The sequence below is a fragment of the Geotrypetes seraphini genome, chromosome 2 (assembly GCF_902459505.1).
Source record: "Geotrypetes seraphini chromosome 2, aGeoSer1.1, whole genome shotgun sequence".
Lineage (NCBI taxonomy): Eukaryota > Metazoa > Chordata > Amphibia > Gymnophiona > Dermophiidae > Geotrypetes > Geotrypetes seraphini.
This window is the reverse complement of record NC_047085.1, coordinates 492,649,938-492,662,540: the sequence shown is the minus strand read 5'-3', so window position 1 is coordinate 492,662,540 and position 12,603 is coordinate 492,649,938. Positions and strand designations below refer to the sequence as shown.

Below are 12,603 nucleotides of genomic sequence, written 5' to 3'. Positions count from 1 at the left end.
GAGGAGGAAAGGAGAGAAATAGTGAGCATAGAGTGGTGGGGAGAGGAAGAGGAGGGAAGAGAGAGGTATCCATGGAAGGGAAGAGAAAAGAAAGGAAAGGAAGGGGAGGGGGGTGATGGTGCCCCCATGAATGGTAGGGAAGGGAAGAAAAGAAAAGATAGATAGATTTGAAAAGGAGGAAGAAAAAAGGAAGTAAAGTTGATCTTGAAAGATGGATATAGGGCAGGAAGTAAAGAGGACAGAAAAAGAAAGAATAAATAGACAGAGCAGGGAAGCAGAACGAGATGATTAGAAAGATAAAATCACCAGATAATCAAGGTATGATAAATGATTTTATTTTTAGTTTAATAAAGGGGGTAATGGGATTTGATATATCACGTTTCTGTTAGACAATTGAATTGAAATGTGCCAGTTTTGAGAATTTATGTCTGGCTATGTATACAGGAGGAAATGTGAGGGGTGCTTTATACAATTAAAAAATTACAATCGCAATTAATCGTGCAATTAAAAATTTTAATCGATGGAAAGCCCTACTCTTTACAAATAAAGATAAGAAAAAGAAAATCAATAAAAAGGAAAATATTTAAGCTAATTGCATATCACATCACGTTCTACTTACTCTTTGCCACTCTGTGCAAAGCTGCGTGCGTCTGGTAGCGCTACAGCAATAATTAATAGTAGTCCATGTCACGAGAATGTTCTCTCACTTTACTAAGCAATAAAAGCATCAATTCCACAATAGTCAAGAAAATACAGGCAAATTGTATACATTATACAAGAACTTGTTTTTCTATCCTCAAACTGTGGAAAAGTTAAGAAAACTCTCTAAATTTTAAATCATTTTAAAGGTAATTCTCCCTTAGTTGATTTCCCAACATGGAAGGATTCCAGTTATAAAGGACCTAGGAAAACATAATCAAGTTTCAAGGTTAATTAAAATTTTATATACCGCTCATCAGGTTCCTGAGCGGGTTTTGAAAATAGGAGCATAATTGTTTTTCTTAAATTCCCATGCAAATGTTTGATTGGATTATGAAAATAATCATGTTTCCCATTTGTCTGTTTCGATTAGATTGTAAGCTCTATCGAGCAAGGATTGTCTCTTACATTTATTTGTTTATTTTTATAGCCTGTCCTCCCCAGGAGCCCAGAACGGGTTACAATAAAATAAAATTAGGTATTTGGAACTTCCCTATCTGTCCCGAAGGCTCACAGTCTAGCTAAAGTACCTGAGTAACAATTATTGAAATAGTAAAGATGTAACATGTCTAGCAGCGCTATATAAATGATTAGTAGTATTTATTTATTTAAAAATTTATATACCGCATAAATACTATGCGGTTTACAAAATTGCATGCATACATATTAAAAATACTAAAACATGTTTCGACAAAACAAACACAATAAAACATTAACGGTATCATTAGTGTATGCCAGGGGGTGTCAAAGTCCCTCCTCGAGGGCCGCAATCCAGTCGGGTTTTCAGGATTTCCCCAATGAATATGCATGAGATCTATTTGCATGCACTGCTTTCATTGTATGCTAATATATCTAGAAACATAGAAACATAGAAAGATGACGGCAGAAAAGGGCTATAGCCCACCAAGTCTTCCCACTCTACTGTCCCACCCCATTAAGTCAGAGTGCTGCTCGACCCACGTAGAGATCCCACGTGGATGTCCCATTTATTCTTTTTTTTTTTTTTTTTTTTTTTTATTTATTTATTTATAAATTTCAAATTTACAATTCAAGATGAAATCTTGTACAGAAAGTGATTACATCAAATGAACAAAGAAATAAACCTCATAAATTTACATAGAAAATGAAAATTTTTTGTATAATCTCTCAAGTCCACAATTATGATCCATGATGTATATTGAACAGAACTAAAAGAAACTTATTTCATTAAAGATAAGCTGTACATGGTAAACTGATATTCAGGCGTCTAATTTATTGAAGCCCTCGTTCTTACCCCTTCTCCAGGCGGGACAAGGAGAGAAAGGCCGTTAGCTGGTTTGGCTCAAAGAAAACATATTTCTGGGAATTATAGTGAACTATACACTTGCAGGGATGACGAAGATAAAAAGTTCCCCCTAGAGCCAAAACACCAGGTTTTAATATTAGAAACTCCTTTCTACGTCTTTGTGTATCTCTTGCCAAATCTGGGAACATCTGTATTTTTAGATCAAGAAACTTTTTCTCTTTATTTTTAAAGAATAATCTCAGAAGCCAATTCTTATCCATCGTAATAGCCAAGGTCACAATCAATGTAGCAGGTGTAGCAACTTCTTTATCAGATAATTCAAGCAAAGCTGATACATCAATTGGTCCCTGAATTTTTTCTTCTTGAAGATCTTGAGTTTTATTAGGTAGATAATAGACCTGGGTGAAAGGAGGCATTAAATCTTCCGATACTTCCAGTATCTCCAGCATATACCTTTTTAACATTTCTCTTGGAGTCACTGTCGAGATCCGTGGAAAATTAATCAATCTTAAGTTATTATTCCTGGAGAAATTTTCAAATGTCTCTATCTTTCTTCTTAAATTTATATTATCCTTAATTAGAGTGTCCTGAAGCAATTTGGAAGATTTAAGTTGATCTTTAATACTTTGAATATCTAATTTGGATTCTCCCAAGTCTTGTTTTATCTGAGAAACTTCTTTCTCTTGAATTTTTATTTTTCCCTCTATTTGAAGATGATTAGTATTTACTGTCTTAGTTAAATTAGCAATCAGATCCCACAAAGCCTCCAATGTAACTTCTTGGGGTTTCACTATGTTAAATGTCTGCAAGTTTAATAGTGATAAGTTAGGCTCACCAGCTGAGGGACCTTCTCCTCTCCGTATCTCCTGTGTCGGGGTTGGTTCTGAGATGGAAATCTCCTCGTGTGCACTCAGGCTCAACTGCGATCCCTGTGAGCCTGGGTTGATGTTCTTCTCGCCGTTCCCCACAGCCTCTGGGAGGGGGCCCAAGCCGACTTCCGGCTGCCTCCCCACTCCCGGGGAACTAGCGGCTCGAGGGTTGGGAGGAGGGATTCGTGCGTCGGGGCTCAATGTGATCTCGTGAGCCCGAGGAGACTCTTCCAGTCTGTCATCAGGAAGCGTCTCAGCCGGGGGCGATACCGACGCTCCGATGACGCCCTGCATCCGCCGCAGCAACTCCTCAATGTTACCGGAGGAGGCTATTCCGGGACGCCGTGAGGCCGAAGAAGCTCCCTTTCCCCTTCTCTTCGGCATAGCAAAAACTCTGCCGCACCAACGCCAGAGAAGTAAGTTTTTAGGAGGTAGGCTTGCCGACGGCGTTCAGCAGACCACAACCGCGGCCATCTTGGATCACATAACCATTCACCCCATTTATTCTTAAAGTCGAGCACGCTAGTGGCCTCGATCACCTGCACCAGTAGTTTGTTCCAGTGATCCACCACCCTTTCTGTAAAAAAATACTTCCTGGTGTCACCACCAAATCTCCCTCCTCTGAGTTTGAGCGGGTGCCCCCTTGTGACTGAAGGTGTTTTCCACCTCGACACGACCTGTGACGTACTTAAATGTCTCAATCATGTCACCCCTCTCCCTGCGCTCCTCTAGAGAGTAGAGCTGCAATTTGCCCAGCCTTTCCTCGTATGAGAGACCCTTTAGTCCGGAGACCATCCTAGTGGCCATTTGCTGGACTGACTCAGCTCGAAGTACATCTTTACGGTAATGTGGCCTCCAGAATTGCACACAGTACTCCAGATGAGCTTCTATTGATACATCCCATCATTCACCTTGCCTTGGATGAGGCCTTCTCTAATGCATATTCATTGGGGAAAACCTGACTGGATTGTGGCCCTCGAGGAGGGACTATGACACCCCTGGTGTATGCCTTGCAGGATTTATATGCCTTTATCCCATGGGTGACTTGAAGTACCGTAAATAGAATGGGGTGGGGTTCATATCCTGCAATGACCATGACCTTCATTGCCCAGCTGCTAAGCAGTATCAATTCATATGTTAGAGGAAAGAAAATGAAGATTGAAGATGGAGTAAGTGGGAGAAAAATTCCCAAAGGTACAGTTAGAAATGGCCATTGAGGCGAGGGTGAAAAATACAAACTGGTCATGTTATGCAGGTCTTGATTAGGAATGGAGAAGAAGATGGTTCAAGAAGAAGAAACCAAATGAAACGCAGCCTTAGGACTAGATATATTCCATGTATTAAAAAAGGAGGAAGGAAGACCAAACAGCAGCCAGCGTGGTTAACGAGTGAGGTAAGGGAAGCTATTAGAGCTAAAAGAGAATCCTTCAGAAAGTGGAAGGATCCAACTGAAAATAATTGTAAACAACACAAGGAATGTCAAGTCAAATGCAAGGCACTAATAAGGAAGGCGAAGCAAAATCTTGAAAAGAAGATTGCGCTTTTAAAAGCAAGAAGGTGGGAAGAGAATCAGTTGGACTGCTTGACAACCAAGGGATTAAAGAGGCTCTCAGGGAAGACAAAGACCTGGCTGAAAGATTAAATGAATTCTTTGCCTCGGTCTTCACTGAGGAAGATGTGGGGGGAGATACCAGTGCCAGAAATTGTATTCAATTCTGATGAATCAGAGAAACTCGTTCAAATCTCTGTAACACTGGATAATGTAATGGGTCAATTTGACAAACTGAACAGTAGCAAATCACCTGGACCAGCTGGTATACATCCCAGAGTGCTGATAGAATTGATAAATTAACTTGCAGAGCTATTGTTAGTAATATGTAATTTTTCTTTAAAAACCAGCATAGTACTGGAAGATTGGAGGGTGGGCAATATGACACCGATTTTTAAAAAGGGTTCCAGAGGTGATCTGGGAAATTATAGACCGGTGAGTCTGATGTCGGTGCCAGGCAAAACGATAAAGACTATTATAAAGAACAAATAACAGAATATATACGTAAGCATGAATTAATGAGAGAAAGCCAACATGGTTTTAGTCAAGGGAAATCTTGCCTCATTAATCTACTGCATTTCTTTGAAGGGGTGAATCAATATGTGAGTAAAGATGAACCTGTTGATATTGTGTATTTGGATTTTCAAAATGCATTTGACAAAGTACTTCATGAAATACTTCTGAGGAAATTAGAAAGTCATGGGATAGGAGGTAATGTCCTTTTATGGATTGAGAACAGCTTGAAATACAGAAAACAGAGTGTTTATTTATTTAAATTTAAATTATTTAAAAAAATGGAGAAAGGGGATATATTGATACATTATTGGTTTAATAATTATTTTTTTTTTTTTTTATATTTATCAAATTTTACATTTTATAAATCAAGTATCCACTTGTACAGAAAGTTGAAGAAAAGCAGGAAAATAATACTCGTAGGTAAAATACATAATAATCAACTAAATAAAAATAAATGTTTAGCTTAAATTCAGCTCAAGTCCTCTAAATTAGATCCAAGAAGGATGAGGCGGAGATATTAACAGATACTAACAAATATCAATTCAAATATTAGGAAAACAAAGTCCCTTAGCTGAGAAAGGATATCATTTATTCAATTACACCTCACTTTATTTCCCTTCATCCAGTCGAGTTCCTGCCAGAAAAGCTGTCAGTTGACAGCTTGTCAGTTAATAATTATTTTGAACATATTACATGTATGACATGTTTGATTTAGGAACAAACAAACCAAAACTGCAGATATGTACAACGATGTAGGCGAATTTTATTGTGACAAGCAAACTATATATTAAAACCTTTTTACCAAATGGGGGTTCTGTTGCTCTGACATGTTTGATTTACAATATTTGTGGAAAGGGATGTGGTGGGGGGGATTAAAATATGTATTGAAATAATGATAGGAAATAGTTTTCAAGTGATCTATATGAATTACCTGATGTAATATTGTACACTTGATGTAAGATATAAAAATGAATAAAGAATTTGAAAAAAGAAAACAGAGAGTGGGTTTAAATGGTCAATATTCTCAATGGAGAAGGGTAAATAGTGGGGTTCACCAGGGGTCTGTGCTGGGACCGCTGCTTTTTAACTTATTTATCAATGATCTAGAGATGGGAATAACTAGTGAGATAATTAAATTTGCTGATAACACAAAGTTGTTAAATTTCAAGAGGACTGTGAAAAATTGCAAGAGGAGCTTGTGAGACTGGAAGACTGGGCGTCAAAATGGCAGATGACGTTTAATGTGAGCAAGTGCAGAGTGATACATGTAGGAAAGAGGAACCCAAACTATATCTATGCGATGCTGGCTTCTGTTAGGAATCATTGCCCAGGAAAAGGATCTAGGTGTCATTGTTGAGGATATGTTGAAACCCTCAGCTCAATGTGCAACAGCAGCTTGGAAAGCAAATAGAATGTCAGGAATTATCAGGAAAGATATGGAAAACAAATATGAAAATATTATAATGCCCTTGTATCGCTCTATGGTACAGCCGCACCTCGAATACTATGTGCAGTTCTGATCGCCATATCTAAAAAAATATATAGTGGAATTATAAAAGGTACAGAGAAGAGTGACAAAGATAATAAAAGAGATAGGACAACTTCCCTATGAAGAAAGGCTAAAGCAGCTAGGGCTCTTCAGCTTGGAGGACTGCTTAGGGGTGATATGACAGAGGTCTATAAAATACTGAGTAGAGTGGAAAGGTTAGATGTGAATCGCTTGTTCTTTCTTTCCAAGAATACTAAGACTAGGGGACATGCGATGAAGCTACTAAGTAGTAGATTTAAAACAAACCGTGTAATTAAACTCTGGAATTCGTTGCCAGAGAATGTGGTGAAATCAGTTAGCTTAACAGGGTTTAAAAAAGGTTTGGATAATTTCCTAAAAGAGAGGTCCATAGGTCATTATTGAGATGGCCTGGGGAAAACCACTGCTTATTCCTAGGATAAGCAGCATAGAATCTGTTAGAAACAGGATATTTGACTTGATGGACCTTTGGTCTGTTCCGGTATGGCAATTCTTATGTTCTTATGTTCTCTTTGCAGAAAAAAGGAAAAAAACTGATATGAAGTTCAAAGCTTCAGTGACTGAAGCTGGGTATGCACATAACTCTTTGAATGGAAGACATACCCTGCAAGCACCCCTGGCTTCACAAGGTTTCTTGAATCTTGATGCTAAAAAGACCTCCTCCAGCAACCCTAGAATCACCCACAGCACCACACACCCTGGCAGTATGAAGGAATCCAACACCAGGAGGTACGACACCAGGTGGAGACATTCATGGAAACTTGAAGCATCTCAGAGACCACATGCAAGTACCATGACAAATGTTAGCAGTAAACATGAAAGACTGAGGCCATGATGCACAAAAGCTTTCCATGGCAGGAAGGCTCCTTAAAACTGTCTTCCTGTCATGGAAAGTAGAGAATGACACGGTGACAAAATTCATCACTGTTCCCGTCCCTGCGGATAACCGCGGGAAACCATTTTCATGTCATTCTTTAAGGAGAGAGGGAAGAATCAGAGTATGAATAGCCACAACCACTGACCCGCAAGCTTTACTTTGAAGAATGCTGGTGTAGAAGGACTGAGGTTGAAACAGACACTACAGAATGACAGTCTCTGGTGTCCAGAGCAGATCTTGTGATGTCATAATGCCTCATTCCACCAGTGCCTAAGAGCCAATCACATCAGTGATGTCACAATGGCTTCATTATCCTTGGCTCACATAAGAATCAGAGTATGAATGGCCACAACCACTGACCCGCAAGCTTTGCTTTGAAGAATACTGGTGTAGAAGGACCGAGGTGGAAATAGACACTAGAAAATGACATGGGATTATTTCCCGCGGTTATCCGCAGGGACGGGAACGGTGATGAATTTTGTCACCGTGTCATTCTCTAATGGAAAGCTATCCTGCCTATGCATAAAAGGATTCTTCTTGGCTGCTACCGATGGTTGTAGCAGCCACCGAGAACCCCTTGCAAATGCATTACAAGGAGCTCATTAGTAGGATTGCCAGATTTTCCGTTTGGAAAATCCGGACCCCCCCTAATCCCGCCCCCAGGCCCGCCCAGTTCTACACATCCCCGCTCTGTTACGCCCCAGTCCTGCCACCCGCTGCCTGCTCTCGTTGGGCAGGAGGGCATCCGCCCATGCGCGGATGCGACACAATGACGTCACACGCACGCGTGGCATCCGCCCGTGCCCGGATGGGCTCCTGCCCGACAGCGAATTGTTCCAAGCTTTTCAAAACCCAGACAAAGTGCCGCCATCTAGACCCCCCCCCTGGAGGACATGGCTGGGGAAATCCAGACATCTGGTAATCCTACTCATTACTATTCTAATGAACTCTCCTTGTGATGCACTAAAGAAATTGCCTCCCCCACAGCACCGAATAATCGGTGCAGAAATATTCCAGCAGCTCTGGAGCACACAACACATGCACAGCAGCTGTATAAAATAAAATAAATACATTTTAAAAAAGTGGGGAGTGACCCCCCGATCTCCTTCCACTGAGCCTCCACCTAGTCTAGTAGTCTAGTGGGCTGCCCCCCCTCCCCGAACCCCTCCATACCTTTAGTTGTGAAGATCGGCAGGAGGGATGCCCACTCCCTCCTGCCTCAAGGCCTATCTCATCAAATTGTCAGGCCTTCCCCTTCCTGGTACACCCTGAAATGCACTGCGAGGGGCCTAAGGCCTCGATTGGCTCAAATGCCTAAGGCCCCCCTAGTGTATAACAGCCTGGGAGGGTCTAAGGCCCTGATTGGTTCAGGCACCAAGGCCCCTCCCTGGAGCCGCTATCAACTGAGCTGGCAGGGAAAGCCCCAAACAGCTGAGCGGCAGGGGAAGCCTCAAAGCCACCAATTGCCAATCTGCGGCTTTGGGGAGTCCAGCTGGCTCAGCTGATTGGGGATTCTTCTCCTGCGATCAGCTCTGCCAGCAGCAGTGGAGCAGCAGAAGTAAAAAAAAGGTTTATTTTGACAAGAGGGATGGGGAGGAGCTATGCCTAGTGATTGCTCTTCTGAGCAGGTGCCAGACTAGAAAAAAATCATTCCTACCACAATATTTTTACCATGGTGTTGGAGCTTTGTGCATTCTGCCCTGGCACAGGAGTGAGATTCATTTCTTTAAGGCAGGGGTTTTCAGCCCAATCCTCAAGACATACTTAGCCAGTCAGGTTTTCAGGATACCCACAATTAATATGCATAAGACAAATTTGCATGCCCTATCTGCGAGCCATGAAGGAGTTTGTGGTGGTGGCGTTTGAGGAGCAGCTTCAGTGAGGCAAACTGTTGCTTCATTAACTTTCAGTATATTGGATAGTGTTTTGCTGACAGAGTGGATCTCAATAATTGATCCCTATTGCAGGTGTTTAAGCTGAAACACGGCCCTTGTTGGGTCTTTCATTAAAGAACCACTTTGTTATCCCAACCTTGGAGGCCCTTGGTGCTTTTTTTTCTACTATTTTGATTTTCTTTCTTCAACCATTTTCTGTAAATTGTTCTTTTCCTCTGAGTTTAGGATGGTCACTGACACATTTCCAAAATACAGAACACAATTAACAAAGAATATCCAAAAAAACAAAAGAGTGGATATCTGAGACTTTTCCCTCCTTTTCTTCGATTAGAATTATCAGTGTGCTAAAATTCCTTTTTTTTTTTTAACACATATACAATATACACATCAACTTGATTATTGTAACATCACCTACTTGGCACTCTCCCAGAAGAACATGCCGTGATTGCAACTGGTACAAAATGCAGCGGTTAGGCTACTTTGTGGACTGAACAAGTTTGATCACGTGACACCTTCCTATTGACTTCTGCACTGGCTGCCGATGGAGGCACAAGTTTGGTTGTTTTTGCTTCAAGGTACTTTATGGCTTAGCCCCTAAATATATAACAGACCTTTTCTCCTTCACAAGCAACAGATTTAGGAGAACCTCACATCCAAACTTTGTTTCTCCACTGGTTAGAGATTGTAAATTTAAAAGTCATCACCAACATCTCTTCTCACATCAAGCAGCATTATGGGGTAAAGATCTAGAACAACTGCTCGTACCTACTACTTATAGGGAATTCAGGAAGCGCCTAAAAACACATTTGTTCCTGAAATACTTAGGTAACTGATCTATACAACCTTAGTCCTCAACAAATTATTTCTAGTACTGTTAATCACTAATTTTGAACTTTGTTTATTCCATTCAACCTGTAACCTCTTTAATCATTGTAAACTGCATAGAACTTCACGGTCCTGCAATATATAAACTATTATTATTATTATTTATTATTATTTGTCCACAAGGCTAATTTTATTAGAACATAAGAACATAAGAATTGCCGCTGCTGGGTCAGACCAGTGGGCCATCGCGCCCAGCAATCTGCTCACACGGCGGCCCCCAGGTCAAAGACCTGTGCCCTAACTGAGACTGGCCCTACCTACGTTCGTTCCGGTTCAGCAGGAACTTGTCCAACCTTGTCTTGAATCCCCGGAGCGTGTTTTCCCTTATAATAGACTCTGGAAGAGCATTCCAGTTCTCCACCACTCTCTGGGTGAAGAAGAACTTTCTTACGTTTGTACGGAATCTATCCCCTTTTAACTTCAGAGAGTGCCCTCTCGTTCTCTCTACCTTGGAGAGGGTGAACAACCTGTCTTTATCTACTAAGTCATTATCTTGAATGTTTCGATCATGTCCCCTCTCAATCTATTCTTTTCAAGGGAGAAGAGGCCCAGTTTCTCTAATCTCTCACTGTACGGCAACTCCTCCAGCCCCTTAACCATTTTAGTCACTATTCTCTGGACCCTTTCGAGTAGTACTTCTTCATGTTTGGCGACCAGTGCTGGACGCAGTATTCCAGGTGAGGGCGTACCATAGCCCAGTACAGCAGCATGATAACCTTCTCCGATCTGTTCATGATCCCCTTCTTAATCATTCCTAGCATTCTGTTCACCCTTTTCGCCACCGCTGCGCATTGCGCAGACAGCTTCATTGACTTGTTGACTAGTACTCCCAGGTCTCTTTCCTTAGGGGTCTCTCCAAGTACCGCCCCGGACATCTTGTATTCATGTATGGGATTTTTGACATGCATTACCTTACACTTATCCACGTTGAACCTCATTTGCCATGTCACTGCCCATTTCTCGAGTGTGGTTATGTTGCGTTGCAGGTCTTCACAATCCCCCTGCATCTTCACTACTCTGAATAACTTTGTATCGTCTGCAAATTTAATCATCTCACTCGTCATACCCATCTCCAGATCATTTATGAATATGTTGAAGAACACGGGTCCAAGTACCGAGCCCTGCAGCACCCCACTGGTGACGTTCTTCCAGTCCGAGCATTGTCCATTTACCCCCCACTCTCTGGCTATCCGCTAGCCAGTTTTTAATCCACGTGAGTATTTCACCCTCTATTCCATGGCTCTCAATTTTTCAAAGTAGTCATTCATGCAGAACCTTGTCATATGCCTTCTGAAAATCCAGATATACAATGTCAACCGGGTCACCCTTGTCTATTTGCCTGTTTACCCCCTCGAAGAAGTGCAGCAAGTTCATCAAGCAAGATCGTCTTTTGCTGAACCCGTGCTGACTGGCCCTCATCAGATTGTGTCCGTCAAGGTGATCAATGATGCGGTCCTTTATCAGCGCCTCAACCATCTTTCCTGGTACCGAAGTCAGACTCACCGGTCTGTAGTTTCCTGGATCTCCCCACAAACCATTTTATAAACCTTTATATAAAAATGAAAAACACACAAAATTGTACTTAAAACAAACAAAAGTTTAGGGGTTGCCACATCTCGCTGTTTTTTTAAACTACCGCTAAGCTTAATGGTATATTGTGATTCCTGTGCACTTGACAAATAATTGACAGTCTATGACTGCCTTTGATTTAATTGTAATAGAGTTTATATATCGCTAGATCATCACAAAAACTACAAAGCAGTTTACAAACAATTAAACAAAATAAGTAATTAGGTACTTTGATAAACAGGCTCATGATCTAACAAAGTACCCCAGAAAAAAAAAATATTTACATACATGACAAAGATATATAGAAAGAAAGGGAAGGAAGAAGAAAATATTTGAAACAAAATATAGTAATTAAAAAAAAAAGACAAAAAGACCCCAGTCTCACAATCCACAGTCTCAGTCAAACGAAATTCAGAAATGCTACAGTTTCACCGTTAGACACAGCCTACTCCAAAATGCAGAATGAAGAAAGACGGATCGTCTCCCAAATGAAGAGGCTCCACTGCAGGATTGATTTCTCTCCAAATAGGATCCACTTTCACCGCAAAAGGCAGCTGATAGGAAGACCCAGAAGTGCCGCAAATCCCAGTCCAGACTGATAGAAAGGACACCACGGAAGTCCTGCCCTGAATTCTTCCCCTCTCCACGGAGGAATCCTCTGCATTTGTCCCAATTGCCAGACTCCTATCTGACCGGATCAAAGTTCCCACCAAGAGCTGAAAAGATTGCCAGCTCCGCCCACATGGAGAGGGGCAGGGCCCACAAACATGTATGATGGTTCCAATTGCCAGCCAGAGGACAAATCCCCACTCCTATTTGATCCGGCTGAAAGCACCTGCCGAGAGCAGAAAAGATCGCTGGCTCCGCCTAAATGAAGAGGGGCAAAACCCGACACAGGAGGAAACTTCTTTTGGTGGCTGGCCACTAGCTG

At 41.4% G+C, this 12,603-nt stretch overlaps 1 protein-coding gene across 2 annotated transcripts in view; it reads left to right on the top strand.

Moving 5' to 3' along the window:
- Positions 1–12,603, top strand: part of LOC117354412 (cyclic nucleotide-binding domain-containing protein 2-like) — a 93,208-nt gene that overhangs the window by 46,890 nt on the left and 33,715 nt on the right. For both annotated transcript variants that reach the window (XM_033931901.1, XM_033931900.1), the window contains exon 9: positions 6,965–7,175. In XM_033931901.1, the coding sequence (XP_033787792.1) occupies positions 6,965–7,175 (211 nt within the window). The remainder of the gene's footprint in view (positions 1–6,964; positions 7,176–12,603) is intronic.